At 45.0% G+C, this 26,622-nt stretch overlaps 1 protein-coding gene across 1 annotated transcript in view; it reads right to left on the bottom strand.

Moving 5' to 3' along the window:
- The window catches only part of CCDC68 (coiled-coil domain containing 68), a 224,804-nt gene that overhangs the window by 79,385 nt on the left and 118,797 nt on the right, over positions 1 to 26,622 (bottom strand). The window contains exons 6-9 of the mRNA XM_086960408.1: positions 25,694 to 25,822; positions 23,701 to 23,783; positions 16,114 to 16,219; positions 6,182 to 6,265 (exon numbers count right to left, since the gene is read on the bottom strand). Coding sequence (XP_086816534.1) covers positions 6,182 to 6,265; positions 16,114 to 16,219; positions 23,701 to 23,783; positions 25,694 to 25,822 — 402 coding nt within the window. The remainder of the gene's footprint in view (positions 1 to 6,181; positions 6,266 to 16,113; positions 16,220 to 23,700; positions 23,784 to 25,693; positions 25,823 to 26,622) is intronic.

Below are 26,622 nucleotides of genomic sequence, written 5' to 3' on the forward strand. Positions count from 1 at the left end.
GAGATGCAGAGATGGGGAAAAAAGTAATTTGTACCTTGAGAAAGGTGTGGGGCACAGAATTTCATATGGAAGGAAAAGGGTTACGAGTCTGACAATAATATGGTAGCCCTTGCCCCCAACTCCCCTCTGCAGCTGGAGGATAGAGAAGTGCATATCTTCTGCCCCACTATTTCATCCTTGGACAGCTGCATGCCTCTTGATGCAAATGGTGCACGCCTTTAACTGCTATGGTTTCTTGGGACTCTTCCTCATATCTTGCGGTATTTGAAGTGGTTACATGCCACATCCAGGCATGTAAAACCTCTGCAACCTCCCGATCTTAATCCCACGGAAACCTGTGCATGCTCATCTCTCCCTCCGCTCTCAGAAATGGACACGCCCTCGTCCTAGTCGTCCACCATTACCTTCCCAGGCCACAGGGTAAACTGCCCTATAATACAACCTGGCAGTGCCAGGAGGGCTGGTCTGACAGGTTAGATGCGGGCAGGGTTTGTGGGTCTGTTTTATGGTCTGGTGTGTCAGGTTTTACTGGTGATTTCCCTGGTATTACTACAAACTTTGACTACAACAAGCACACATACATGCAGTCTGCAATACCGTGCAAAACACTATACAGAGTGTCTGTATAAGTTCCGAAATGCACGAATGAAGGTCTGCTGTCCAATGCTGGTTTCCGTCTTCACTGCTGTTCACAATGAACACAAAGCATCCCAGCCCTGGTGATATTAATGAGGTGGACACCCTGACTTTTTTGGATTTTCCCACAATGATTCTTAGTCCTTGGACTTCAAAGACTGATCTAAGCCTGCAACAGGTAGACATGGCTCTACCGGATCTCCTCCTCGCGATAGGCGAAAATGTTATTTTTGTCTCTCATTCCAGCCATCTAGCCTTTTGGAAACTACTAAATTCGTGTCTCTTCCCTTAAGTGTCGCTATGTTGTTTTATTGCAGCTACTGCCTTAGCGTTGGGATGCCCCTGCTGGAGCTACGCACTTAACAAATGCTGTTTTCATTTCATTTCATTCCATACATGGGGGCTCGGTCTCTTTCCTGAGGGGCGCATGGTCACAACCCAACCACCCGAAGCACCTCCAGTTGTCCCCTGCTATCTGGCAACCTCGAGCCAAATTCGACAATCTCGATCTACGCAAGCATTGGCCCTTTGTTTTCTTTAGCACATTCGGGACCTTCGACAAAACCCCTCATATGGACTGGACTTTCCGTTTATCCTTTCCCCTTCTCTCCTATGTTCTGTCCACTCCCCTCCCTAATGATCTTCATTGTACCTTGCGTGTCTTTTCTTATCGCTAATGTACCCAACACATAAGGCAAGCTGTCTCTCTATCTGTATTCTTAGGGTAACTTAGGGCCAGATGTATCAAGGCTTTTGCGACTCGCAAAGGCCGAAATTCGCAGATTTTCGGCCTTTGCGACTCGCAAACAGCCTTTTAGCATTTTTTGGTATGTATTAAAATATCGCAATTTAAGGAATCGCTAAAAATTGTGATTCCTTATTTTGCCATAGCATTTAAGGAATCACAATTTTTGCGATTCCTTAAATGATATGTATGTAACATTTTGGATTTGCGAATTTGTGTTGAGAAATCGCAAATTACCACCAAGTTGTAGTTGGTGGTAATTTGCTATTTCTTTTAAAAATGCCCTATTTGGCATTTGTGAGGGTGGCATGTGACACACATACATGCCCATAGGGCATGTATGTGTGCCACATGCACACACATGTAAATTTCAGGGGTGCAGCAGGGTGTCTTTGAGACACCCCTGCACCCTTGAAATAATTCTCAAATTGAGATTAGCAAATTGCGAATTCGCAATTTGAGAATTATTGCACTATCATTCCTATGGGCCTCCTGGCCCATAGGATTGCATTGGAAATTATTCTTTATTTGCGAATTCGCAAAATGCGAATTCGCAAATAAAGAATATTAAGGAATCGCTAAAAAATAGCGATTTTGTACATACATTCCATTTTGCAAATTGTAAATAGCGATTCGCAAAAAATCGCTATTTAGAATTCGCAAATCGGAATCTTGATAAATCTGCCCATCACTTCCTTAAGGATAAATATTCACTGATGTAATAGATATATTTTCGTTGCATTTAGATTTATATTGTAATACCCTAGGACGGTTTGCTCACTCGCATGATTGTAGTGAGCCACCCGGCCCCTTCCTAAATTTTGTAGCAAATTCACCCTCCTGGGCCGGGCGCTGACCAGGAGGTATAAATAAAGTGTGACGTCAGTGCTCGTGGATGACGGCACGGAGAGAGCCCCTGTATGGATGTCCCCTTATTTACTGTGCCTCTAATAATAGGCCAAAGTAGTTATTGCCCCCTCGACTCCCCCCCCCCCCCCTCATCCCTTTACAATGATGATAGTTACATGTTCTCTTTACATTACTTATGTATTGTGGTATTTTTCCTTCTATGCCTGGCAAAAACAATGTAACATCTGAATGTCTCTATATTTCTTTTAAATGCCAATAAACTATTTTGAACAAAATATATATATATATTTATTTATTTATTTATTTTAGCGATTTCTAAAGAGCCTGGTGACCCAAGGGCATCCCCGCGCTATGTAACTTGAAATCCTATTGAGAGGGAAGGCGGCCGAAGGGTGTTATTTGGGAAACAGATGGGTCTTTAGATTTTTGCGGAAAGCAAGGTAGTTGGATTCCAGTCTGAGGGCGCGAGGGAGTGCATTCCAGCCCTTAGCCGCCTGAACGGAGAATTGTCGACCTCCTGTGCGGGCTTTTTTGAATCTGGGGATGCAGACTAGATTCTCATTTTGAGATCGTAGTGATCTGGTTGCTGTATAAGGTGTGATCATTTTACTGAGGATCGCTGGACCAGATCCGTTGTAAAGCTTGTGTGTTGTACACATTGCTTTAAAGTGCACCCTTTGGCGCACGGGGAGCCAATGCAGGGTTTTGAGGGCTGGCTTGGCGGATATTCTGGAGGGGGTGTTGGTAATCAGGCGTGCTGCCGCGTTCTGAGTCCGCTGGAGTTTCGTGATGGTAGCCTCGGGGGCTCCCAGATAGACCAGATTGCTGTAGTCCAGACGGGACAACACTAGACCCTGGATAAGGAGCTTTCTGGACATAGGTGGGAGTAAGGGCAGGATTTTACGGGTCGTGCGCATGAGTCCAAAACATGTGCCCGAGGTTTTGGTTGCCTGGGTTTTCATCGTAAGCTGTGGCTCAAGCCACACCCAGAGTGTCTTGATTTCAGATTTAGGGGGGGGAATTTCTCCGAACACATCGGGCCATAGTGTAGGAGGGATAGTTGTCCATTGCTTGCCGAGTAGCATTACTTCTGTCTTAGTCCCATTCAATTTCAGTGATGAGTCATTCATCCAGTTGTGGATGTCTATGAGGCAGTTAGTTAGATTTTCAGGGTGGTCAATCAGCTGGGACAAGGAGACGACTAGTTGGGTGTCGTCAGCGTAACTCACCATTTTGATGTTAAATGGTTTTACCACATCCTCGAGGGGGGCCATATAGACTTTAAAAAGCGTCGAGCTTAGGGAGGAGCCCTGGGGGACGCCGCTGGTGAGTGGGAGGGTGGATGAATGATGGCTGTCGTCCCACACTTGAAAAGTGCGTCCTGTAAGAAAGGATTCGATCCATTTGATAGCTGTCCCGGTAAGTCCTGCATTTGCCAGTCTATGCAGAAGGACACGGTGGTTAACCGTGTCAAAGGCTGCACTTAGATCCAGGAGGATCACTGCCACTGATCCTCCTGAATCTAGTAAGCCCCTTGCCTCTTCAATAACTGCGAGGAGTGCGGTGTCTGTTCCATGGCCTGGGCGAAATCCGGTTTGGGATTGTCGGAGCAGTTTATTCGTTTCAAGGAACTGGGACAGTTGGATGTTTACCAGTTTCTCGGTGACTTTGCTAAGGCCCGGGAGTAGGGATATTGGTCTATAGTTGGACAGGTCCGATGGATCTAGCTGGGGGTTTTTTAAGAGTGCTTTGACCACAGCACTCTTCCAACTGTCGGGGACGGTTCCGTGGGTAAATGAGCAGTTGATAAGGTCCGTAATGGTAGGCACAATTACTGAGGCTACGGTCTTGAGGAACCTTATAGGGGCTGGGTCCAAAGGGGATCCACTTTTCATTTTTACTAGGGTTCGCTCAACCTCTACGGGGGTGACAGGTCGGAAGGTCTGAAGCGATGGACGACAGATGCTTTCAGTCTGTTCGAGGGAGGTACTACTTTCCGTGAGGCTAGGGGAGCTGGGGGGTGGGAGGGAGGCCAGGATGCGGGTGATTTTCTCGTTGAAGAAGTTAGCTAGCTCGTTACTTCTGTCAACTTTGGGGGTGTTGGAGGGAGAGGTGGTGGGGACCTTGGTCAGCTCTTTGACGATTGAAAAGGATTCTCGGGCTGAATTGGATGCTTCTTGTATTCGTGTGTTATAGTAAGAAGCTTTGGCTGATTTAATGGCCTCTTTGTAAAGTTTGACCGTGGCCTGGTAGGCTTCTTTGCTGGCATGTTGCCAAGTCTTTCTCCAGAGTCGTTCGGCCTTTTTGCAGTTTTTGCGAAGTGTCCTTAGTTCTGCGGAGTACCATGGTGCTGAGCCATGTTTGCCGTTTTTATTTTCCCTATTTCTGAGTGGGAGTACTAGGTCTAGGGAGACGGTGATCCAGTCCCTGAATCTTCTGTCTGCCGTATTTGGGTCTTCAGCGTGAGCAGGGATGTTTTTTTCAAGGGTCTGAGCCCAATCGTCCGTGGAGAGTCTGGGCCAGGTCCTATCCTTACTAAAGGTAGGGGGTGTACGGTTTTTCGTGAAGGTTCCAGGTAATTGGAAAGGGACCAAGAAGTGGTCTGTCCAAGGAAGGGGAAGGGCCTCCTTTGCTAGCATTGAGAGCGAGCTGGTAAATACGGGGTCTAATAGGTGGCCCTTGATGTGGGTGGCTCCGGAGTTTAATAGACGGATATCGAAGGCCGCTAGATCTTGAATCAGATCATTGGCTACCGAGTCGGCCGGGTCTTCTAGGTGGATGTTCAGATCCCCAACTATCATATAGTTTGATAAGGAGTGGGCCTGAGTTGTGACTAGGTCCAGAAGAGAGCAGGTGAAGGGGCCCGGGATGCCGGGGGGGCGGTAAATGAGGAGTCCTGTTAGAGAAGTGGTTGGGTTGAGTGTGACGGTAAAATGCAGACTTTCAGCGTCGGTAATCTGTGCGTCGTGGGTTTTGCAGTGGAGGTGTTCTCGATGGATGATAGCTACACCGCCTCCTCTGCCTAGAGGACGGGGTAGGGATTGAATACAGTAGCCCTGTGGTGTTGCTAGTGCCATGTCTGATTGTGAATGGGGACCGAGCCATGTTTCCGTGAGGAAGAATATATCGATTCCATGATCTTCTATGATGTCGGCAATCTGAGTCGCATGTTTTGGAAGTGAACGACAATTTAGAGAGGCAAGGTTGAGGGTGGCGGGTTTGCTGGGTTTAGTGGGTAGCGTGAGCTGGACTGGTTTGCATAAGGAGCAACGAATGAAGGGTCCCTTGAGATTATGGATGTAATCACAGGAGGGTGGGGGGGGTCTGAGGCTCAATAGATCTCTACGGGAGTACCTTATAGTTGGGTGAAGAGATTCGGGCAGGGGTTCTGGCCCTAGGCCCAGTCGTGCGCGGACGGGCGCAGACGGGCTTGCCTTAGGCGCTCCCGCTGCGCTCGTCCGCTGCGCTGGGGAGGTCGGCACATTTGTGCTGGTTGTAGAGGGCGTGGCCTCGCAGGGGGCGTGGCTACACCTTTGCCCCGCTGGCGGTGAGGGCGTTGCTCGTGTCTGAGGGTCTGGCTGGCGCTAGGAGTCAGCGCTTTAGCACAGGTGAGCCTGGATAAGTTTTGTGAAGTTAAAATCAACTAAAGTGATAGTTTTTTAAATATATATATAGTAATAATAATAAGGTGGGCAGTTTGCGCCTCGCCTGATTACAACTGTATTTAGAATCCCTCGCAGCGAAGAGCACGTGCCCCAGGTGTTGGGCACCCCTCAGCCATAGCTTTAATGTGCTTTACAATTCAAAATCACACCAATGTAAACTTACTAAAGGGTACAGCGGATTGTTAAAACGTTGAACATTCAAATCTTCAAAAAAGGTCACCGACACCGGACACAAAGAGCGGAGTCAAGCGCGCGGCCTCCTTACCTGCGCTTCAAGCGTCTGAATCTTCTCCTGTAAATGATCAATGGTTTCATCTTGTTTTTGAAGCTCGTTATTCAAGTCTTCAATCTGTGAACAAAAATACTCAGCTGTAGGTTTTTTTCCTCCAGTTTTTGTAATAGCACGAGCCTAGCCCAAGGGCATTAGAGTGTTTTATAGCAGAACCAAATCACCTTACACATTTATTTTCCATATTAGGCACTGGTAGATTATTTGTTCAGAATCACTGTCAAAATGTTACACCGTTCAAGCCTGGAATTTTTGCAGGTGTTGAAAAAAATATATATCTATTGAGCTATTCACATGTGAGAACACTGCCACCCTGTGGACACTACCTAAAACATCGCCGAATGTAATTGCTACTAATGCCAAAGACTACTACGCCGGTCAAGTTACATACACACTGACACCCGCTCCCGTAAAATGTAATTAAAATTAGACTGGTGTCCCAACTGGTGTTCAGCTGTAGTGAGGAGATATGGAGTTATTAGAGCAGGTTTGCCACAATATTCATATACAAATACCAGCTGTTAAAGGATTGTGATTCTGGCGGGGCTCAGATATGTATGGTATTTGAAAGCGAGTTTGTGTTAATTCGTCTCTGCAACTATTTGGCAAGGCAATTCTCTCAGAGTTGCGTTAACAAATATTTAGAAATAGTCCATACAGCACTGCCACTTATTGTATTCAAAGGTAGTAAGAGGTTGAATGACTTCACCGTAATCACAGCACAATATTATTTCTGATTTCGGGCCTGGCTCCACACTCAAGTAGAGGCTTACACCAAAGCCAACCAACATGCAGCTGCCAGTCCGGCCACCGCAGCCCTCGCCCTTCCAAAGATTAGCACCAGCCAATCAACACTGTGCCCACCTCCGCCTCGCCCCTACTGGAATGACGGTCGCTGCTGGAATCTCGAAGCTTCAGTTAGGTGACAAGGGTCTCCTCCCAGCAGTTATCAGCCGGGCAGTAGCTCAAATCCGCCCACGTTTGACCTCAGTCCAGATACACAGAGCCACTGTTCTCTGGTCGTGTACCAGGCTGTTTCAGGCCAGCCCTGGGTCAAGATCTTCTCTCACGAGGCTCACCATGGCATTGGTGACTGTGTAGACAGGTTCCTGCAGCCACTGTGGATTCAGAGTCTCACATTGATGGCAGGGTTCAGTGCAGGAACACTCCCCCAATAAGTTAAATCACAAAAGACCGTCAAAATGGCCCTTCGTGAAGCAGATATGTTAAGGAGCAATGCTAGAGCACTGCCATCTTCAAGCTTGGCAGACTCTGCCACCCTCTCTTACAGTTGTCAACCCCACTATAAATAAAAATCTCACACAACGTGCTGAAGGCCTCTCTCCATCTAGCAGATAAATGACTAAACTTTGTCTTGGACCTCAGTCATTATTAAGAAGGGCTTCTTTTTCGGAGAACTGCTTGCTATGTGCTTCAGAAGAGCATGGGTCTTGTATTTAAAAAAAAAAAAAATAGTTCTGTATAGTATGACTGGACCAGCAAGATATCAAGGGTTTAAGGAAAAGGAACCCCTCGTCTTTCCATCATCATAGGTGATATCCATTCAACTCTTTCAATACTAGAAAGCCCATGCCTTGCTTGGAGATAAGCAGGTGAGTTTCTATAGAGGCAGAGATTTAGCTCCTTTGAATGTGAACAGCTTCATATTTCTAATGATGACTCGGGTGCCTTACTGGCGTTATGAGATCTTTCCGCTGCTTTTGATACAGTGAATCACAGCATTCAGTAACCTCGACTGATCAAGGTGGCAAGACTCCCCACCTCACCTAGCAGCAGGCTCAAGCCATTTCCGGCCGATAGCATATCACAACTTACTCTGGCCCCAACTATATAAACTCCAGCGTTACAGACCAGTCTAGTGATATCAGGTTCACATTGACTAAAGATCATAGCTAAAAGCATAAGAATAATTTGGATCCAATGCTTAAGAAAATGTGTTAAAGTTGTGAAGAAATGGAAACTCTGACTGCAGATAGTGGGCTAATCTAGTAAAGATGGCAATTCTTTATAAAGTCTTGTACTTGAACAATACATTACCATTGTAGGTCTCTGCTGACGTCTTAGTTTGACTCGACACAGCAGTCTCCTCCATTATATGTAGGCGATGGGAGCCATGCAGTGCAATGCAACATAGGGGCAGGACTCAGTGAAGTTTCTTGTTATATATCACTTGGCTGCCGGGGTCAGATTTGGTGAAAATATTAGGGGGGAGGGGGGTGCACCAATTAATTCCTCTATGTATGCAGTATTTTTCAATACCGTCAAGCCATTTAATTCATTGCGATTTATTAACTGCAGATTACATCCCAGATGCTACCATTGTAAGGCTACAGAGTTGTTTGCCTGAGTATGATGGAATATTACAAAGTCCCGGAAAGTACCCAGAGAGCAAAGAATAGGTGTGCAGTCTCTTGCTTCCAGCCATTTTCAAAGTTAGCTCCCACAATGGTTGGAAATATGCCAATCTGTAGTTTGTACATCAACGATTTGAATAATCAAGACTGAAAAGATTTTCAGCAATGCAAGAGAAACAAAGCATAACAAGGAATGAGTAGATTTTTATATACTGGAGATTGTGCACTTCTTAAATTCAAACCTCAGTCCTGCATGAAGTTCATCCATGCAACTGTTTATACAACTGTTGCGTCATAGATTAGTACTAGACATCTCTATTCTATATGGAATTTGAGAAACGCAATGTCTGCCAAGAAAGAAACGTGGGTCACCAAATGGTCCGAAAGACTGTAAGAAGGTGGGTTATTAGTTGCGAACTACGTCTGTCCTTCTCATGGAACAAGTCCGCACCCTTCCATCTACTTAGAAAGTTGTAGTACTTGAGTACTTGACTTCCTCAGAGGCGCGAGGCAGAGCAGTCAAAGCCCTACTCGGGGGAGATTGTGAGAGCCAGTGCACAAGTGTGCAGGCACACAAAAAAACACCCAATCAGTCATTGTCCAGCCAGTGCTTTTACTTACAAAAGCACTTAATTACACACAACTCAATACTACACATTTATTACGAATATTTACATGATGACAGGCTGAAATACCTATTGGGACACCCTCCTAACAATTCACACACCTGGCCAGCCATGGACCGTAAAATCACACCCACCCCAAAAAAAATATATATATACTAGACACTATACAATGGAGTGTAGTTCTCAATAGGGCAGGCCTACTGGCTGTGTCGGAGTGTCATCATATTAATTAAAGCAAAATGTCAATAAGGGTGGTAACATTTATCGTGACATTCATTAAGACACATACCTAAGTGAGGCTTCGTTTGGTGCCACAGCATCCCCCCCCCAACCCCTCTCAGGAGATACATCCATGGGTACAGGATAGCAGCTGGTACAGTCCTCTGTGTTCTTCAGACCCAAGGAATATGAAAGTGATGGGGATCCAGGGGATGACTGGATAGGATAGCACGATATCGCTTATTGAAAAAAATTCTGGTCACAGCAGTTCTTGCATCGGTGCCCGGGGGCAAAGTAAAGAACCGGGGGGATGCCATATACACCTCCCTGGCCACCGAGGACATTGGAAAGCTTTGGGAGTGGGAAAGCACATGCACCCAGCGGTACTCACGAAGGGTACTACTCTTCTCCTGCTGTTTTCTCTAGACACATTTGGCCATTTTGGATGGTTCTGGCTTCTTTTCATTCATGGTGACCGGCTCCTCTGTCCAGCACCTGGTCTGGTCAGCTTGTGGTCACCTCCAGCAACACCCCACAGCCTTCAATGTGGAATACGCTCCTTGCTCAAACTCTTCTGTTGCCATGTCCTCCTTTGGCCTCTTAAAGGGTGCGTGTGTGTTAGCAAAAGTCGGGGCCTACCCTCTGATGAGAGTTAACCAACTACAGGCCCAGATCTCAGCAGTTCCAGGGGAACACTTTCTTTCCAAGGTCCCTCAGCAGGTCCATCCCTCAAAGGGTGTAAAGCAGGCCAGTGCCTCTTGCCCTGGAGTGGTGAATCCATACCTTCCCTCTTTTTTTTCTCCTTAGGGTGAGTCTTCCGAGGCCTGGGCAAAGTAAAAAGTAAATATAATATGTGGATTCCTTCTCAAAGCACAAGCAGAGACCAAAAGAGTTAGAGTGGTTGCCAACATATAGCACCATCACTCCCTGGACACGGGCAACAGATGGGTGACCCCGTCGAGGAACTCAGAGGAGATGCCCAAGGGGTCAGAGGAACCTCAGGACTGAATGGTAGACACAACCATGCCTATTGTCATCCCAGTAACAGCAGACATTTTTGTTTAAAGTTTGTCCGAGCCTGGGTAAAGCCTATGGGGGGGCGGGGGGTGGGATGTATCTGGCAACCTGGCGGGTCAGACTCGGTGAATCCTGCCAGGGTCGGCAGAAGTAACATTGCCAAAAGAACATTCCCCCTCAGTATCCTAGTACAAATTTCTCTGGTGGTGCAAATGACGTTTCAGGTTGATGTGTTGGGGAGACTGACAACTCAGGCATTGGGAGGCAGGTACTTCTAGATCTGTGGCACAAGTGGGTTGAGTGGACGGGGGGAGTTCTAGAGGCATGCCGAGTCACACTTTACTTACAGATCCCCTGCACATAGATCATTTCATATGGCGATGCATCACCACGTACCACCCACCCTGGTCTCATACTCAAGGTGTTATCCTGGAATGTGAACAGCCTAAAATGGGGAGTTATGTTTAAATACCTGTGACGACAAAATCCTCTCCACTGTCCTCCACTAGATAGCCTGTACTATGACATCTGTGACATCATAGAATGCCTGGGTGACTCTCTGGCTCACAGTGCCTCTCTCTACCTGACTGTGGCAGTTGGTCAACTCAGGCTGAGCTGCTAACAACTGACTCCTGGTGGGGTTGTTACATCTGTACTTCTTATCTTGTCCTATCCATCTAAGCTAGAAGGGATCTACAATAAAGGATTTACCTACTTACACAGTTGGACTGTGCATCATCATTTACCACATAATCCAACTACAGGAAATCCATTTGGCAGGCAACACCTGCAGGGTGTTGACCCAAAGCAGATATACCCTGCTGGCTCACGCAGGGGTCTCAACGAGCTCCCATGGAGTGGGCATTCCAGTGCATAAGTCTCCTGACCCAAATATTGGTGGACTCAACATGGATGAACCAAACATGGATGAACCAAACATGTGAACTCAACATGGATGAACCAAACATGTGAACCAAACATAGATGGACTCACTTGGGAGCCAGGCAGTGGTGTGTGGCTGATGGAATGGGGGAAACCTGTTACTAGCATCCGGGTACAGTCCCTCAAGGGTTGCAAACTAAGGAGATAAACAAAACGGTAAGATGGGTAGTGGAGATGCTAGAAGCTCTTCTCCTGATTGGTGGGGATCTTATTTTAAACCTAAGTGCAGACTTCGATAGGAAAACATTGTCAGGGACTGGACAACCTTTGGGTTCCCATTTTGCCTCCTTCCTTGAGTCCAGGGGGACGGCAGATGTGTGGTAGCAGGGACACCCTGGGACTAGACGATACACTTATACTTCCAACCAACTGAAGTCAATATCCAGACTGAACCACTTCCTGTCGCCATTCCACCACCTGCAGAGATTTAGTCACACTGATATCTTGCACCGAGGCATCTCAGACCACTCGCCCTTACTGACCCACTTGAAGACTGTCACTGGGGGAGCAGCAGGCGAGTGGAGGCTGGACCCCTGGGAGCTGTGAGAGAGGGTCACAATGAAACTGTTTGAGGAATCCACAGACCAATACTTCAAGGAAAAGAGCGGTTCAGTGGCATCTACGATCGAATTGTGGGAGGCTCATAAGGCCATAATACAAAAGCAAATGATCGGACATCTGGCGGGGAAACATATGGAAAGGGCCCAGGGAATTGGTATATAGGTTGCTAAAAAGAGGTGGAACATACTAATGCCCCCATTCAGAGATTGGACACCAAGATAGAAGGAATGAGGTAGGACCTGCGTAACATGGTTTACCAGGAGACAACACAGTTTCAGGTGAAACAAGGTAGACTATGAGGTGGGGAACAAGGCAGGTAAATTATTAGCGTCGCTGTCCAAAAGAGAGCAAGGACAAAGGTGGATATATGCCATAGACCTGGAGGTTTGAGGGGGACACAGACCCTGGCTACAATGGCCCAGTCCTTGGCCACACAACTGGTTGACCTGTACTGGACGCGGGAAGGGATGCAGCTGTCCGACCTGCAGAACTTCAACAATGACGTCCAGACGCCCAAACTCCAGAATGAAGCGAGTTGCTCCCTGGAAATGGATCTAATAGAAATGGAAATTTGACACCCTGGTACAGATAAATAGCAGCAAATCCCCAGGCCCTAAAGGCCTGCCACCTGTATTTTTCAAATGTAGCAAATCTAACATCGATCCAGGCAATGTTAAATAAAGCCAAGACGGAGGGTGTTCTGTCCCACGATTTGTGACGGGTAACTATAGTCATGATCTTAAAGAAGGGGAAGCAGAGGGAGGCGTGTGCCTCATATAGGCCAATCTCCCTCCTAAATATTGAAACCAAAGTATTGGGGAAGGTGTTGCCAAACGCTAAATGCAGCTGGTAGACACACTGATGGCACCTGACCAATCTGTCCCATATAGTCGCAAGGTATTAACTTGCGTGGACTGCCCTGCTGTCTGGCTCGGTGTGATCAAATGAATGAGCCAGCTATTCTGCTACTGTTTGATGCCAAAAGGCACTCAACTCGGTCGAGTTGCCCTATTTAACGTAACTACTCCAGAAAATGGGGCTAAGGCGCTCCTTCCTGGCCTGGATGAAGTGGTTATACACAGACCCCATTGCAAGAGTTAAAGCAAATAAGACTTTCTCCAAAGAATTCCAACTTGACAGAGGCACCCGGCAGCGATGCCCATTGCCCCCTCTCCTCTTTGCTTTGGTGATTGAGTCCATAGCCTACTGGCTAAAGTAGGATACCCTGATGAAGGGCATTCGATGAACGTGGAGTGGGGGGACTTGTCTCCCTCTGTCAATATCCTGCTATACTTGTCTGACCCTAAGCGCTCTATTCCTAGGGTGTTGGAGGTGTTGAAGGTATTTAGCTCCTATTTGGGGATCCACATTAACTGGCACAAATCTATTGCATGGTCTCCAACTGTGAGTGCAGTGGTGGGGACCTGGAATTACCCCCTGAAGTAGGAACCGATAGTTTTCCAATACCTGGGATTCTTCATAACTCGAGACCAGAAGTTGTTAGAGGGAAAATCTGAATAAAATCCTGGATTCCTAGAGAGCTGATGCAGATTGCTGGAGTATACTCCCACCTGTGATGGGCAAAGCAGCCCTTTATAAAATGATGTATGTGCCAAAGTGCCTGTATGTGCCTCAAAATACCCCATTTGAGGTCTCAAGCGCCTTCTTTCGGGCCGTGGCGGATGGATCACGGGGTCTGCTGTGGGATAGGGGACAGGGCCTCACTAGACAGGCCCTGGACGTTGGAATTGCTCTCCCAGATTTGAGGCTGTATACTGGGCATCAACTACAGGATATAAATTCCTGGGCACTTGTCTCCCAGGAGGATCAGTCAGTATTAGCTGATAAAAGAGATATGGACCTGGAAGGATATGTATGCCAACTCTAAAGCGATTGGGGGATGTCGCCCTTGCCGACCCCTACCGCTGTGGTGGTTGGGATATGGCACAAAGCATTCTGGGCACTGGGCTGGAAATGTAAGTTGGCCATTGACACCCCACTGTGGAATTAATCTTTCCTGAAGGGGCTGTGGGCTGAAGAGGGCCATAGGAAAAGGGACCACTTGGGGATATCAAAAGTAGGGGACATCTGGTAAGGTACGGATGCGATACCCTTCTCTTAACAGAAGGGAGTCAGCTTCACAGGTACCAGCAATTACATTTTTTTCTGCAAGATCATAGGGAGATGCTACGGGAGGCGCCGGAGGAAGCCCCTTTGGGATACAGAGTCTTGGGGGCCCCATGACAAGTCACGCAGAGCCCCATTTGTACTCCTCCCTCTTGCATAACTGCCTTCCTCCCCTGCAGGAACTCAGGGATAAAAGGGAGTGCAAGCTGGGCAGGTTGGAGGACTATGACTGGGGGGTGCGATGTGTCGCTATTTCCAAGGAGGTAGCCAAAAGAGCAGGCATCCACCTCATTCAGCTAAATATTCTGCATAGAGTATATTATACGAGGACCAGATTTTTCTGCACGGGACAAATTGACATGGATCTCTGAATAAGAAGCACCTTGATCACACATTATGGGGTGTCACTAAAATACAGGTGTTCTGGGATAAAATAGGCCACAGGATTTCGGCATTCTTGGAGTTCACACTAGAACTCACCCCAAAACTGATCACCCTAGGCATATGGGGGGACAGACAATGGACCGCTATACACTTCTGTTCTGCAACATTGCCCTTAGGGTGGCGACATCAGACTTGGTTAGAAATTGGGGGCAGGACAGAATGCCATCGGTACTTGCATGGCAGTTGAATGTAAACTAGTGGATGGGGGCTTAGAAACTACTGTACCAGGCGAGGGGATGCCCAAGAAAATTCAAAAAAAATATTCGGACCCTGGAGAGCCAGCAAAGATGCTGGGTCACCACTATAGAGTCAAAAGGGCAAAAGGAGTGGGGGGGGGGAGGCTCCAGAGGAAGGGATGGAAATGGAGAACTCACAACAAACAGAGGTAGGGCAGGCTTTACCCGCAAGATGGGGGGTTGTTTGCACTCCACTGCAAATGTCAACTGCTATTGAACAACATTGATACTGTATGATGAATAAAACGCCTCACATGTTTGTTTACTTGTTACATACCTCACATGGGAATCTTAATAAAAAAACAATTTAAAAATAAAATAGCATTGATCACCCCAGTCTCATCCACATCCTAGACTTTCAACAATGGTTTGTTGTCAACATCCTTGACTTTTTAATGGAATGCCTTATATTTGGGAGCCAATGTGAGGTGCCTTCAACGATTGCAGCGTATTCAAAACGCTGCAGCACGCCTAGTGTTGACATTGCCGAAAAGATCCTCCTCCATGAAGGCCTTGAAGACGCTACACTGGTTGCCAATCAAGGAGCGTATCCAGTTCAAAGCCCTTTGTATTGGTCACCAGATCGCCCATGGGACTGGCCGCAGGTTCCTGTGGAACCTGCTCACATTGTACAAACTCACACAGCTTTTGCGGTCTGAGGGTGATGGATTAATGTGTATCCCAAAGACCAGTACGGCCAGGATGGGTGGCAGATCCTTCCGCCTTTTGGCGGCTCGGAGTTGGAATGCTCTTCCTCTTAGACTCCGGACGTCCTCCGAAAAAGTTTTCCGCAGAGAACTTAAAACACATCTGTTCCCTAAAGATTAACTGCATTAGTTTGTGAGCTGTATTGGGGGGTTTCCTAGGCCACTGAATAGCGCGGGGACACACTGGCTAGTGTAACCAGGCGCTGTATAAACTCAGTAGTAATAATAATAATAATAATAATTGCCTTCTAGCTAGGTTAGAGCTTTTCTAATATCACATACATATATACATACATGCATACATGCATGCATGCATGCAGCAGCTATGGAGGCAGAACAGAAAGATTTCACACATGACCCTTTTGGAAAGGATTTCAACATGATACATTCAAACAAATTAAAGAGGAGCCTAAAAAAAGAACACAACGTGAAATTAGAGCCCCATTTACATGACAAATGACAATTACAATTTAAAGGACCTAAACACAAAACTACAATAAAGAAATCTTTTTAAAAATGTTTAAAAAAAAATTATTTTCAAGAACTACATCATGCCAAAATTACAATAATTAAAAGCAAATAGCTCCTTATTTCCATGATGCTAAACATACGCCAAAAGTAGAATAGTTTGTTTAACTCCGCTGTATTTCTTACCTCCTGGATCACAGTGCGCAGAAGTTGATGTTGGGCCATCATGACTTTCTGTAAATGATAGATTTGCTCCTGTAGAGTACAGTGCTCTAATCGAAGGGCATCCCAGCTAAGAAAGAAAATTAAACACGAGCTTAGAATAGCTATAATGGTACGTATTCTGTAACCATAGGTTCATAGCCTGTAGTACTCTAGATTCACATGCTTACATACTCGCGCCACCTAGTGTTGGGCCCAGACACATGCAATTTGTTTATCTTCAGTCTCTTGTTTTTAGACCTGTTGTGATTCCTCACTTTGTCCACAATCCACCAACACAGTGGCTCTACCTCAAATTGCTTTCCGCTCAGCCGGCAAGTTTTGTAAGTGGAATGCAAAGGTGAAGACAGTACGTGGTGTGCATAGAAAAGGTAGATAAATGACATGGAAATATCAGTATTAATCACTTGCCTCCGGGGATGATGTGGGCACATGAGAATCTACAGCACTGCAGGCTAGGAACAAATGTTTATAGATTAAGTTACATTCTTGTTTGCTCCACAAAGACTATAAAGTAGTCCCTCGCTAAAGCCGTGGCTAGGGAGCAGATATTTTGAAAAGTGTTCTTAAGACCACCTCGCCAACTAAAGCCTGATGATGTGCAAAAACATCAACAAAGTAGAGGTTGGTGAAGGTGTGTGGCACTGACGAAGTAGCAACCTTACAGATATCCGCTAGAGGGAGGTTACCCAAGTTACACCAGTGGGATTTAGTGGGTACTAGAAGCCTGTGCTTAGCCTTGGCAAGTTTGGATGCACTTAACTATTCACCTGAAAATGCCAGCTTTAGGGATGGCACAACCCATGCAGAGTTGGCTTTGGCTACAAAAAGCCAAGTAGAATTTCTAAAGGGCTTAGTTCTGTCTTTCAATGTAATACAAAAGTATTCTATTGGCATACAGAGTGTGAAAGGACCTTTCTTCTACAGACTCTGGTTGTTGGAAGAAGACGAGACACCTCAATGGCCTAGTTCATGTGGAAAATCAAAACAACCTAGGGCAGAAATATGGGGTTGATGCAGCTGTGTAGAACTCAGCAAATGCTCTTGGACTGTAAGAGCCTGAAGCTCAATAATTCATCAAGGAAGGTTACTACGATCTAATAAGCCACATTCTAAGGCAAGAACTGTAGTTGACATGAGTCTAAGAGTGTAAAGGGAGGACACATCAGTCATGTGAGAACGACATTGAGGTTCCTGCCAGGTGTTAGATGTGACTTTAGAGATATTACCTTCTTTATACACTACATGAAGGCCTTAATTACTGGTATTTTAAACAGGGAAGAATGTCTGTTCTGAGAGTACATTGCAACTGCTGTGAAGCGCAAGTGTACAGAAGTACACGACATCCTGATAGAAAGACTGAGGAACATCGGAGTCGGAGGGGTCGCGCTTGACTGGTTCCGCTCCTACCTGACAGACAGGTGGCAGGCAGTAGCTATCCCTCCCTACCAATCAGAGTTCATCAAAGTCCCGCACGGGGTCCCACAGGGGTCTGCTATCAGTCCCATACTCTTTAATATCTATATGCAACCCCTGATGCGGATCATTAAAAGCCATGGCATCAGCGTGACAAACTACGCAGATGATACCCAGCTGATAATCTCGCTTGACAGAACCCGAGCAAGCTCAATGGAAACCTTCCACACTTGTATGCTGGAAATGTCTCTTTGGCTCAGTCAGAACTCACTAAAATTTAACAGTGAGAAAACTGAAATATTGCACTGCACGGTAGGAAAAATCCCCAAAAGTCTACCACCAGACTTTTGGCCTCAGTCGATAGGGGACTCCCCCACCCCAGTGAGCTCAGTTAAAAATCTCGGAGTCACTATCAACAACATGCTAAGCCTAGAGACAAACGTCAACAAGCAGGTCAGCTGCTGTTTCGCCCTACTGAGAGGACTCCGGAGGCTGCTACCTCTCCTGCCCCCACAGACCAGAGCCGATATAGTCAGGAGCACTATCCTCAGCCGCCTGGATTACTGCAATGCCCTCCTGCTGGAATCCCCTGCCTATCTCATTTCTAGACTCCAAAGTGTCCAGGCAGCTGCAGCCAAACTGGCACTTTCCCGTGAGCGAAGATCCTCTACCACTCTTGCCCTGGCTGACCTACATTGGCTGCCCATACACCAAAGGATCTGCTTTAAATCCCTATGTATCGTCTTCAGGGCAGTTCACGGACTAGGTCCCCGACCACTCCAGAACAAATTCAAGTGGTACGAGCCCACCCGGTCTCTCCGATCCTCATCCTTAAACTTCATTAGCATTCCTAGGATCAAGAAAGCAACCTGCGGGGGACGAGCTTTCAGCATAGCTGCAGCCCATCTTTGGAACAACCTCCCCATCGACATCAGAAAAACCAACGACCTTCTGACCTTTCGGAAAAAGGTAAAAACCTGGCTTTTTCCCAAAAAATCCTCCCAAAACCCATCACTATAAATAATTTCACTCTGCTCCTCATCCTGTCCATGCTCCTGTCCCCACAAAGCTTCTAGCTATACAACTTAGCGCCAGGATGCCCGCAGGGTTACAGAGCGCTCTATAAATGCTATAAATAAATAAATAAATAAGTATAGGCAAGGCCTGCCTAGTATACGTCTAGGAGGTGAGGAAAAAAATCTCCTTCACAGGAATTTTTAAGGGATAAAACTGTTTGAGATGCAGAAATGATTGTACCTTTTTCCACTTTGCGGCATAACAGGTGCACGTAGTAGATTTTCACACTTCCCACAGGAAACCCACGGACTCCTCTGGAGGATTGAGGCATCAAACTCTAGGAAGTCAGGTGCTAAATTGAGAGATTCAGCTATTTTGAATCTGGGTGTCTAAGGAGCAGACAGTGATGCTGAACTCTGGTGTATGCAGGAGCTTATCTTGAGGTTTGACCGACATCATTAGGAGAATCAAATATCAGGGCAGTTTTGTCCAGGTTGGTGCCACGAGGATTACTGTCAGGGACACCTGCCTCATATTCCTCACCACTAACGAGATGACAGAGGGACGTGGACCATTGTGCATTGTTCATGGACCACGGGTGGTACCTGGAGGTGAAGAATTGACAATTTGCATTTTTAAGAGGGGAGAGCAGGTCTTTTGGTGGAGTCTCCCACAGCTGCAGGGGCCTGTGCAGGACTTATGGGTCGATTTGCCACTCGTGGACTTGTTCATGCATCCTGCTCAGCAGGTGTGCAAAGTCCAACTCTCAGGAAATGCTCTGCCAGCAGGTAAATGTTGTTGTGAATTGCCCAGTACCAAATAGGGTAGGCTAGAATAGAGAGTTGGGAGGAGTGAGTGCTGCCCTGCTTCTGAATGTATAACATGGCTGTCAAGTGGTCTGCCTTTAATAGTATGGTTTTCCTCTGTAGAAATTAAATGAATTTCAGGGCTAGTCTTTATGTGGTATCCTTGGTGCTGAGAAGTCCAGACATCTTGGACAGTCAATTTCTCATAGTGGTAGTGATTGTACAAGGAAAGGAAGCTGACCTAGTTGGCAATGCGCCAATGTGTGGCTGTTCCAAGTGCTACCTACTTTCTGACAGTGTTGATCATCTCTGATGAGTTGTCAAGAGGTGGACCCTCTTCTGTGCCCTGTGCACAGGCCCCTTTATGGGCATTATGCACCATTAAGGAATCGGGAATTATTCTCGAGAGTACCTCAGTAGACTGCGGAGAAGATGATGGCTCAAGGCCGTGATGCGTCGAGGTGTCCCGGGCATTGTCCATCAGTTCCAAAGTCCCATCACGCAAACAGAAGCTCCCTCAATGCAGAAGCTGTTTCAAACATAGGGCTGGAAGAGGGAGTTTCTGAACCAAGAAATGGACTAAAACAGATAAGAAACCCAGGGCATACAAATATGTCAACTCCAGAGTATCGTTCCTGAATTTCTGACCCTTATTGCTGAGTAACACATTTTGAGGTGAAGCTTTTATTTTATTTATTTTATGTTCTTGTATAGCGCAAGAATCGACCCCTTACGAGGTATCTCCGCGCTTTGCTCGCAGGATGGAATAGCTGCTATAGAACAGAGAATGACGATGTAGACTGATGTTTAAACATTTTTATTCTTCCTGGAATAAGATGGTTTTTAGTTTTTTCCTGAAAGAGAAGTGATTATGGGTTTGTCTGAGGTCAGTTGGAAGATTGTTCCAGAGCTTGGGCCCTACCAGAGAGAAGGCTCTGCCCCCTTGTCTGGATTTTTTGACAAGAGGGGTTTTGAGTAGCAGTTGATTGCTTGACCGTAAGGCCCTGTCAGGTTTATAGAAAGGTAGCTTTTGGGACAGATAGTCAGGGCCTTTCCCGAACAAGCACTTGTGGACAATGCAGCAGATCTTGAACTTGGTGCGTTGTCGTATGGGCAGCCAATGCAGTTCACGCAGCAGGGGTTTGGAAGGGGTTCTGGGGGGGGGGCGTTCAGCACCAGTCTTGCTGCTGTGTTTTGGACTACTTGGAGGCGATTAATAGCACTCTCATTGGCTTGAATAAGAAGTCCGTTGCAGTAGTCAATTTTGCTTATCACCATAGTCTGCACTAGGGTCTTTCTATAGTTGTCAGAAAGATAGGGGAAGACTCTTCTTAACAGACCGATGGTGTGAAAGCATGCCCCAGCGACTGCATTCACATGTTCCTTCAAGGTAAGGTCCCGATCCAGCTTCACCCCCAGATTTTTTACTGTTAGTTTCGGGGTGGGTACTGGTCCCAAATCAAGGGGCCACCAGTCAGGGGACCACAGTAAGGACGCTTTTCCAAAGAGCATTAGCTCCGTTTTTCCAACGTTGCACTGGAGGCGGTTGGCAGCCATCCAGTTGGAGATGGCCCTCATTCCTTCCGCAAAGTTGTCCCTAACGTTGGAGTTGAAGGAATGGAAAGGGTAAAGAAGCTGTGTGTCGTCAGCGTAGGACACTGGGGTGAATCCATATTTTCTCACAATCTCAGCAAGAGGGGCCACGTACACATTAAACAATGTGGGGCTTAGGCATGAGCCCTGTGGCACCCCCTTCGTGAGCATCCTGGAAGAGGAGCGGTATGGTCCCAAGCTGACAGATTGTGAGCGCCCGGACAGAAAACTCTCCAGCCAGGAGAGGGCTTGACCTCCTATGCCCACTCCCTGTAAACGGCTCATGAGGATTTTATGGGACACAGTATCAAATGCTGCCGACAGGTCTAACAGCACCAGAATCATTGAGCCTCCTCTGTCCTGTGACATCTTGATGTTATCGGTCACGGTGAGGAGAGCAGATTCGGTGCTGTAGTTGGGCCTGAACTCAGATTGAGAGTGGTCCAGGCCCCCTGTCGCCTCAATGAACCTGGACAAGTGGATGTTAACATGCTTTTCGGCCAGTTTACTCAGGAGGGGCAACAAAGAGATGGGACGGAGGTTAGAGAGCTCTGTCCATGGGGAGGTGGCATTTTTCCGAATAGGATTCACCACTGCCTCTTTCCATTGCTGAGGGAGTTTACCTTCTGTATAGGAAAGGTTCAAAACTCTTTGGATAGAGGGGCAGAGGTCAGTGCAAAGCATGTTCATCACTCTGGGAGGGAGAAGGTCAAGGGGGGACCCTGTTTTTGTAGTATTTAGTAAGGATTTTATCTCGTCCTTAGAAATTTCAGGAATCTTAGTGAAAGTTTCAGCATTGGTTTGTGAACAGAGAGCGTCAAGTGTCTCTGTATTGTTGGGGTGTTTGGCCAGTATTTTTTTGTAGATGGTATCAATTTTTTCCTCGAAGTATAGAGATATTTTGTTGCACAGGTCCTGCGAAAAAGTATCAGGACTTTCGCAGGCTGAGGGATTCGTGAAGCTTCTTAAGATTTTATAGAGTTCTCTGGTAGAATTGTCTGCTTCGTCTATTTGGGACTGCAAGCTAGTTTTCCTTGCTTTTTTTATGTTGTTGTAGTAGGAGGAGGCAGCTTGTTGATAGAGCTCTTTACTTTCGCTGGAGTGGTTCTTCCTCCATTTCAACATGGACAAAGGGTAGAGTCACAAAGGATCCAAGGATTCGACCTTCTTCGAAGTAAACAAAATATTGCATATGTTCTAGCCAAACACTAGACAACACAAGGCAGGAATATGCAAAAACGTTTTGTTTTTGATCCAATATTCCCTCCCACTTTAGAACAAACTAAATCCTCTGCTTTACGCAGACACTAATTATTTTGGACCAGCCCCACTGGGCTTCAAAGAGGCCTCAAACCCCTGCATTCTTATGTGGGCTTTGAAACTCAATAAGGAGAAAAAAGCAAGGTCTTGGTTCTCAGTACCTATTAAAAGGGGAAAGAACTTTCATTGGTATTTGGAAGGAGGAGGGCAGTGACTGGTGCCCCATTACAAATATTTAGGTGGTGTATTAGTGCAAATAAGAAATTCTCATTACATATTGAATACGTGTCCGCTAAAAGTCTTTTACAGGCTACTACTTTATCATCAGATTTTAAAGCAATGTGGAAAAACTGCTGAATTGTTTGATAAGTTTTCAGTACCAAGATTCTATCAATTGTTTGATAAAAGTTTTCAGTACCAAGATTCTATCAACTATTTGTACAATGTTGAACTACCTTAAACATCCTGAATGTGGTTGAGGTAAAAATTGGAATATCCTACAGAATGTAAGGAAAAATCTTTCCATCTAAGAAATTCATTTACAATTAGTAATATCTTAGAGGAGGACTGCAAAATTGAAAAGAAAGTTTAAAATATTCAAAAATTAATCCCATTTTTATGCATAACCTGATTTTTTCTTTTAAACAGAATATATTATTACACTGACCAATTATTTCGCTTTGTTATTAAACATGGTCACATTTGATGCCCTATTCATGGGAGATAAAAGATTAGTTATTATATGAACAATGATTATCAGGAGATTGTTTGAACACAAAACCAGAGGTGATGCAGTCTGTCTTGTTACTTCTTAAAAAGCATATGCTACATAGATTTAGTTTAAAACTCATTATATGGTCTTCCTTTGAAACGTAATTTGTCAAAATGGTTTGGAAACAGTTAAGATCATCTTTAGCCCTCTGTAAGCATGTGATCCAGGATCTTAACCATGTCTTGATTGGGGGGGGGGGGGGGTCAAGCCTTAGTACATGCAATCCACTATTTAGGAAATAGATTTATTACAAACCATGTTATCACATGCAGGTTTATTATTGTTCTATAAAATTCTATTAAATGTGACTGATGTATGTAGAATTGATGCATATTAAAAAAGATTTCTAGTTTCGTAAAGGTCTTTACATGATTGATGACTTATCTCTAACAAGGTAATCTTTTTGTTTGAACTAATTTGTCATTTATATTGACCTCAAATAAATTTCAGCTTACTACTTTGCAATATTTTCCACTCACAAGCATACTTGTTGACATGTAACCCCCAGTACATATGCAAATGTTTATTTCTACAATCTATTTAAAGTAATTATTTCATATTCTTAAAGAACTTAAGACAAGTACATATACTCAAAATGCAGTTCATAAATATATATTTATATTATTCATTCATCTACCCACATTCAGTTCATAAGTGGAAACGTATTTCTTCTATTGGTCACCATACCCATTTATATTTTCTGAGGTAGACATCTTTGTTCGAAGCTGGTTTTCAACAGATAATTTTCTTTCTTCCAATATTTTCTTCTCCTAGTGAAAGAGAAAAGCAATGTCATGGAACAGAGTAACCGATAAATAAATTAGTAAATAATGATATTTCTCAAGGACTATTTAAAATAATGTTATACACGTACTTGAAATCTGTGCTAAGTTTAAAAGGGGGAGCTCTTAAAAGAACCAGTGGGTTAGTGAGTATCTTTCACTGCCACGATGATGGTCTTTTAATTGAATACTTTTCAATTTTGCCAGGTTTTTAAATCTAGAATGAATAGCTTCTTTGTTAGTAAGTTCATTAAATCATTAGGATTATTATCCAACTTGGAGTTTTGCCTATTTTTGCTTCTGTGGACAAGAAATTGCTAACCATTATGCCCTCGCTTAGGCACAGTCTTTATTTAGTAACTGCCCTAGAGTTCTCAACTTGCTCGCTTGAAAGACACCTAATGCGGTTTACTCTAAGACCAAGAGAGAGCAGGAAAATTATATGAGTGGTTTGTAAAATTGCAGTCCCGGGGCAAATACTGATTTGTGCAGGGGTCATACATCTAAATTTTGCTAACTTCATCACCGCTGGTAGTTACTGAATGCAACGAAGATCGCCCCCGAGTTAAATTATGGCATGTCAAGTTTGCCAGAATTTAACATCACAAAACACCCAGAACATGAAGAGTGTAGTGATGTAAGCACCTAACTCTACATGTTATTTCCTGCTATCTGAGAAAAAAGTTTAACAGGAGATATTTATTGCAAGCGATAAATATCGATCCCCGGGGTATTGTTATTATTCCTGAGGGCAAGAGATTCTGGCGTATTATTTGTTATCCCAAGCACAGCCTTTTTTCATTAATTCCCCTAGAATGTCTCAACTAGCTTTCATAAAAGACAACTAATGTTGTTTACTCTTGGAACATGAGAGATGAAGGCATTTACAGGAGTGGCCTATAAACGGAGGTTCCTGATCAAACACCTAATTTCACAGCCAAATAACCTTTGGATATTTATTGGGCGCAATAAAAATCGCACTAAACACAAGGAAACTCATAATGAAGGCCTCAGTGCTGGTTTGTAGTCGGGACATTAAAAGTGAACTGGTATATTGTTGCCTGGGACACTGTACCAGTGATAGCATTGACTGAAGGTTGCTACAGGAATTGGTGTATTTCAACCAGATACTAATCAAAAAAAGTATCCAGCCCTAACAAGAGTAAATAAGAGAGGTAAAGGCACAATTCTCTATCAGGAAGTGACCTTAGTAAACTGCTACTACTACTATTGGGAGCAGTATGTCTTTGTTATAATAACCCTCACACACTCTAGTAGTGTCATGCTTCATCATAGGGTTCACCCTGGTTCCTAAAAGCCTGGGTGGGCTCAACCGTGTTTCAGGGAGCACTTAAGAGAAAAGGCGGGGGGGGGGGGGGGTTAAAGATCAAAAAACCACCAACAACTCCCAGTATCCCTTTAATCTGGAGCAGTGGTAGCTATTAAAAATAGACAACAGGGTGGCCCAAGGATATGATGGTCCTATTGCACATTTCAACCTAAAGCCCAGTTCAAGTATTTCATAGAGGGGCTGTACTACCCCTAATAGTATTCAGCTTGTCTCAATTAGCTATTGGTAGCTCTTTATAAGCTTTCGGTCTAATATTATGACCAGCACAATCAGTCACAATCCAGGTAAGTTCTTCATATTACTGCATTACACCAACCATCAGCAGTCACATTCACCCACTGTTGGGACTTCTGATTTCAAAAAATTATTTTATCATGATCTATCTGGATTTCAAACATTTCCATACAATAGACAGTGTGTATGGATATCGGATTTGAAAGATCTCTGTGCATATGATGGAATTCTATTTTGGTTACAATTATTCTTAAACTATTACAATGGCTTGGAAACTACATAAACGAACAGAGATTTGAAGGTACAAACCTACCTCTTCCATTCGTTTGATCAGGTTCTCCATGTCTGTGATTCTAATGTGCTTTTCTTGAACGCGATCAGCAACATCGTTTAGGCTGTCAATGCTTTCCTTAAACCTCTGCTCCTGTTCCTTTGCAGAAGACTTTGTAGAAAATAGTTATACAATTATTAATTCACAAGCATTCCTATGAAAAGAAATTCGGTCTATATGGAGAATTACTAAAACATATTTTCCGTATAGGAGGACTTTAAAACTCATTCTTATTTAATATTTGAAGATTATTCACAAAAAAGAAAATGTGAATATCATGTTAACTTCTTTTGAATACCTTAACCAACTGAATGAAGCCAATGAAGTTATCAAACAGATTTTCAAGGCATGCATGTAGACTTCAAAAAACAAGACCAGTTCCCTTATTTTAGGTTTCTTCCTTTTTAGGTCAGATTCAGAGTAAGTACACAAGAGCTGAAAAATACAGTACTGGGACTTTTCAACAGCATTTCCTAGGGAGACAAGTTCATGGCTGAGTGCAGTAAGTGAATTTTGGAAAAGGTGATGGACAGAGTTTCTGAATGATGCAGAATACTCCTACCCAGTCAAGAGATCAGGGCTTGATCCATCACCGTTTTTTAGCTCACTGCACCATCCCAGCTTCAGAACCTGGCCATATGCAAATTAGTCTGTTCCTGTCCCAGTGCATGATGGGAACAGGGCAAACCAAACTACCAAGCCAATTCTTATACTGGTAAGGAGACAAGCTACCGGGGACCGGTTTCTGGCATTTCAGCCTCGTCGGCCCGGCTTGCTTGAATCCTGATGGTGCAATGAGCTAGGGACTCACGTCTGAGTATACCCTCCCACACATAGTGTGGATAAAATCAATTTTCCCATCATGCACTGGGACAGGAACAGACTAATTTGCATATAGCCAGGTTCTGAAG

Source organism: Lissotriton vulgaris, chromosome 3_1, assembly GCF_964263255.1.
Source record: "Lissotriton vulgaris chromosome 3_1, aLisVul1.2, whole genome shotgun sequence".
Taxonomy (NCBI): Eukaryota; Metazoa; Chordata; class Amphibia; order Caudata; family Salamandridae; genus Lissotriton; species Lissotriton vulgaris.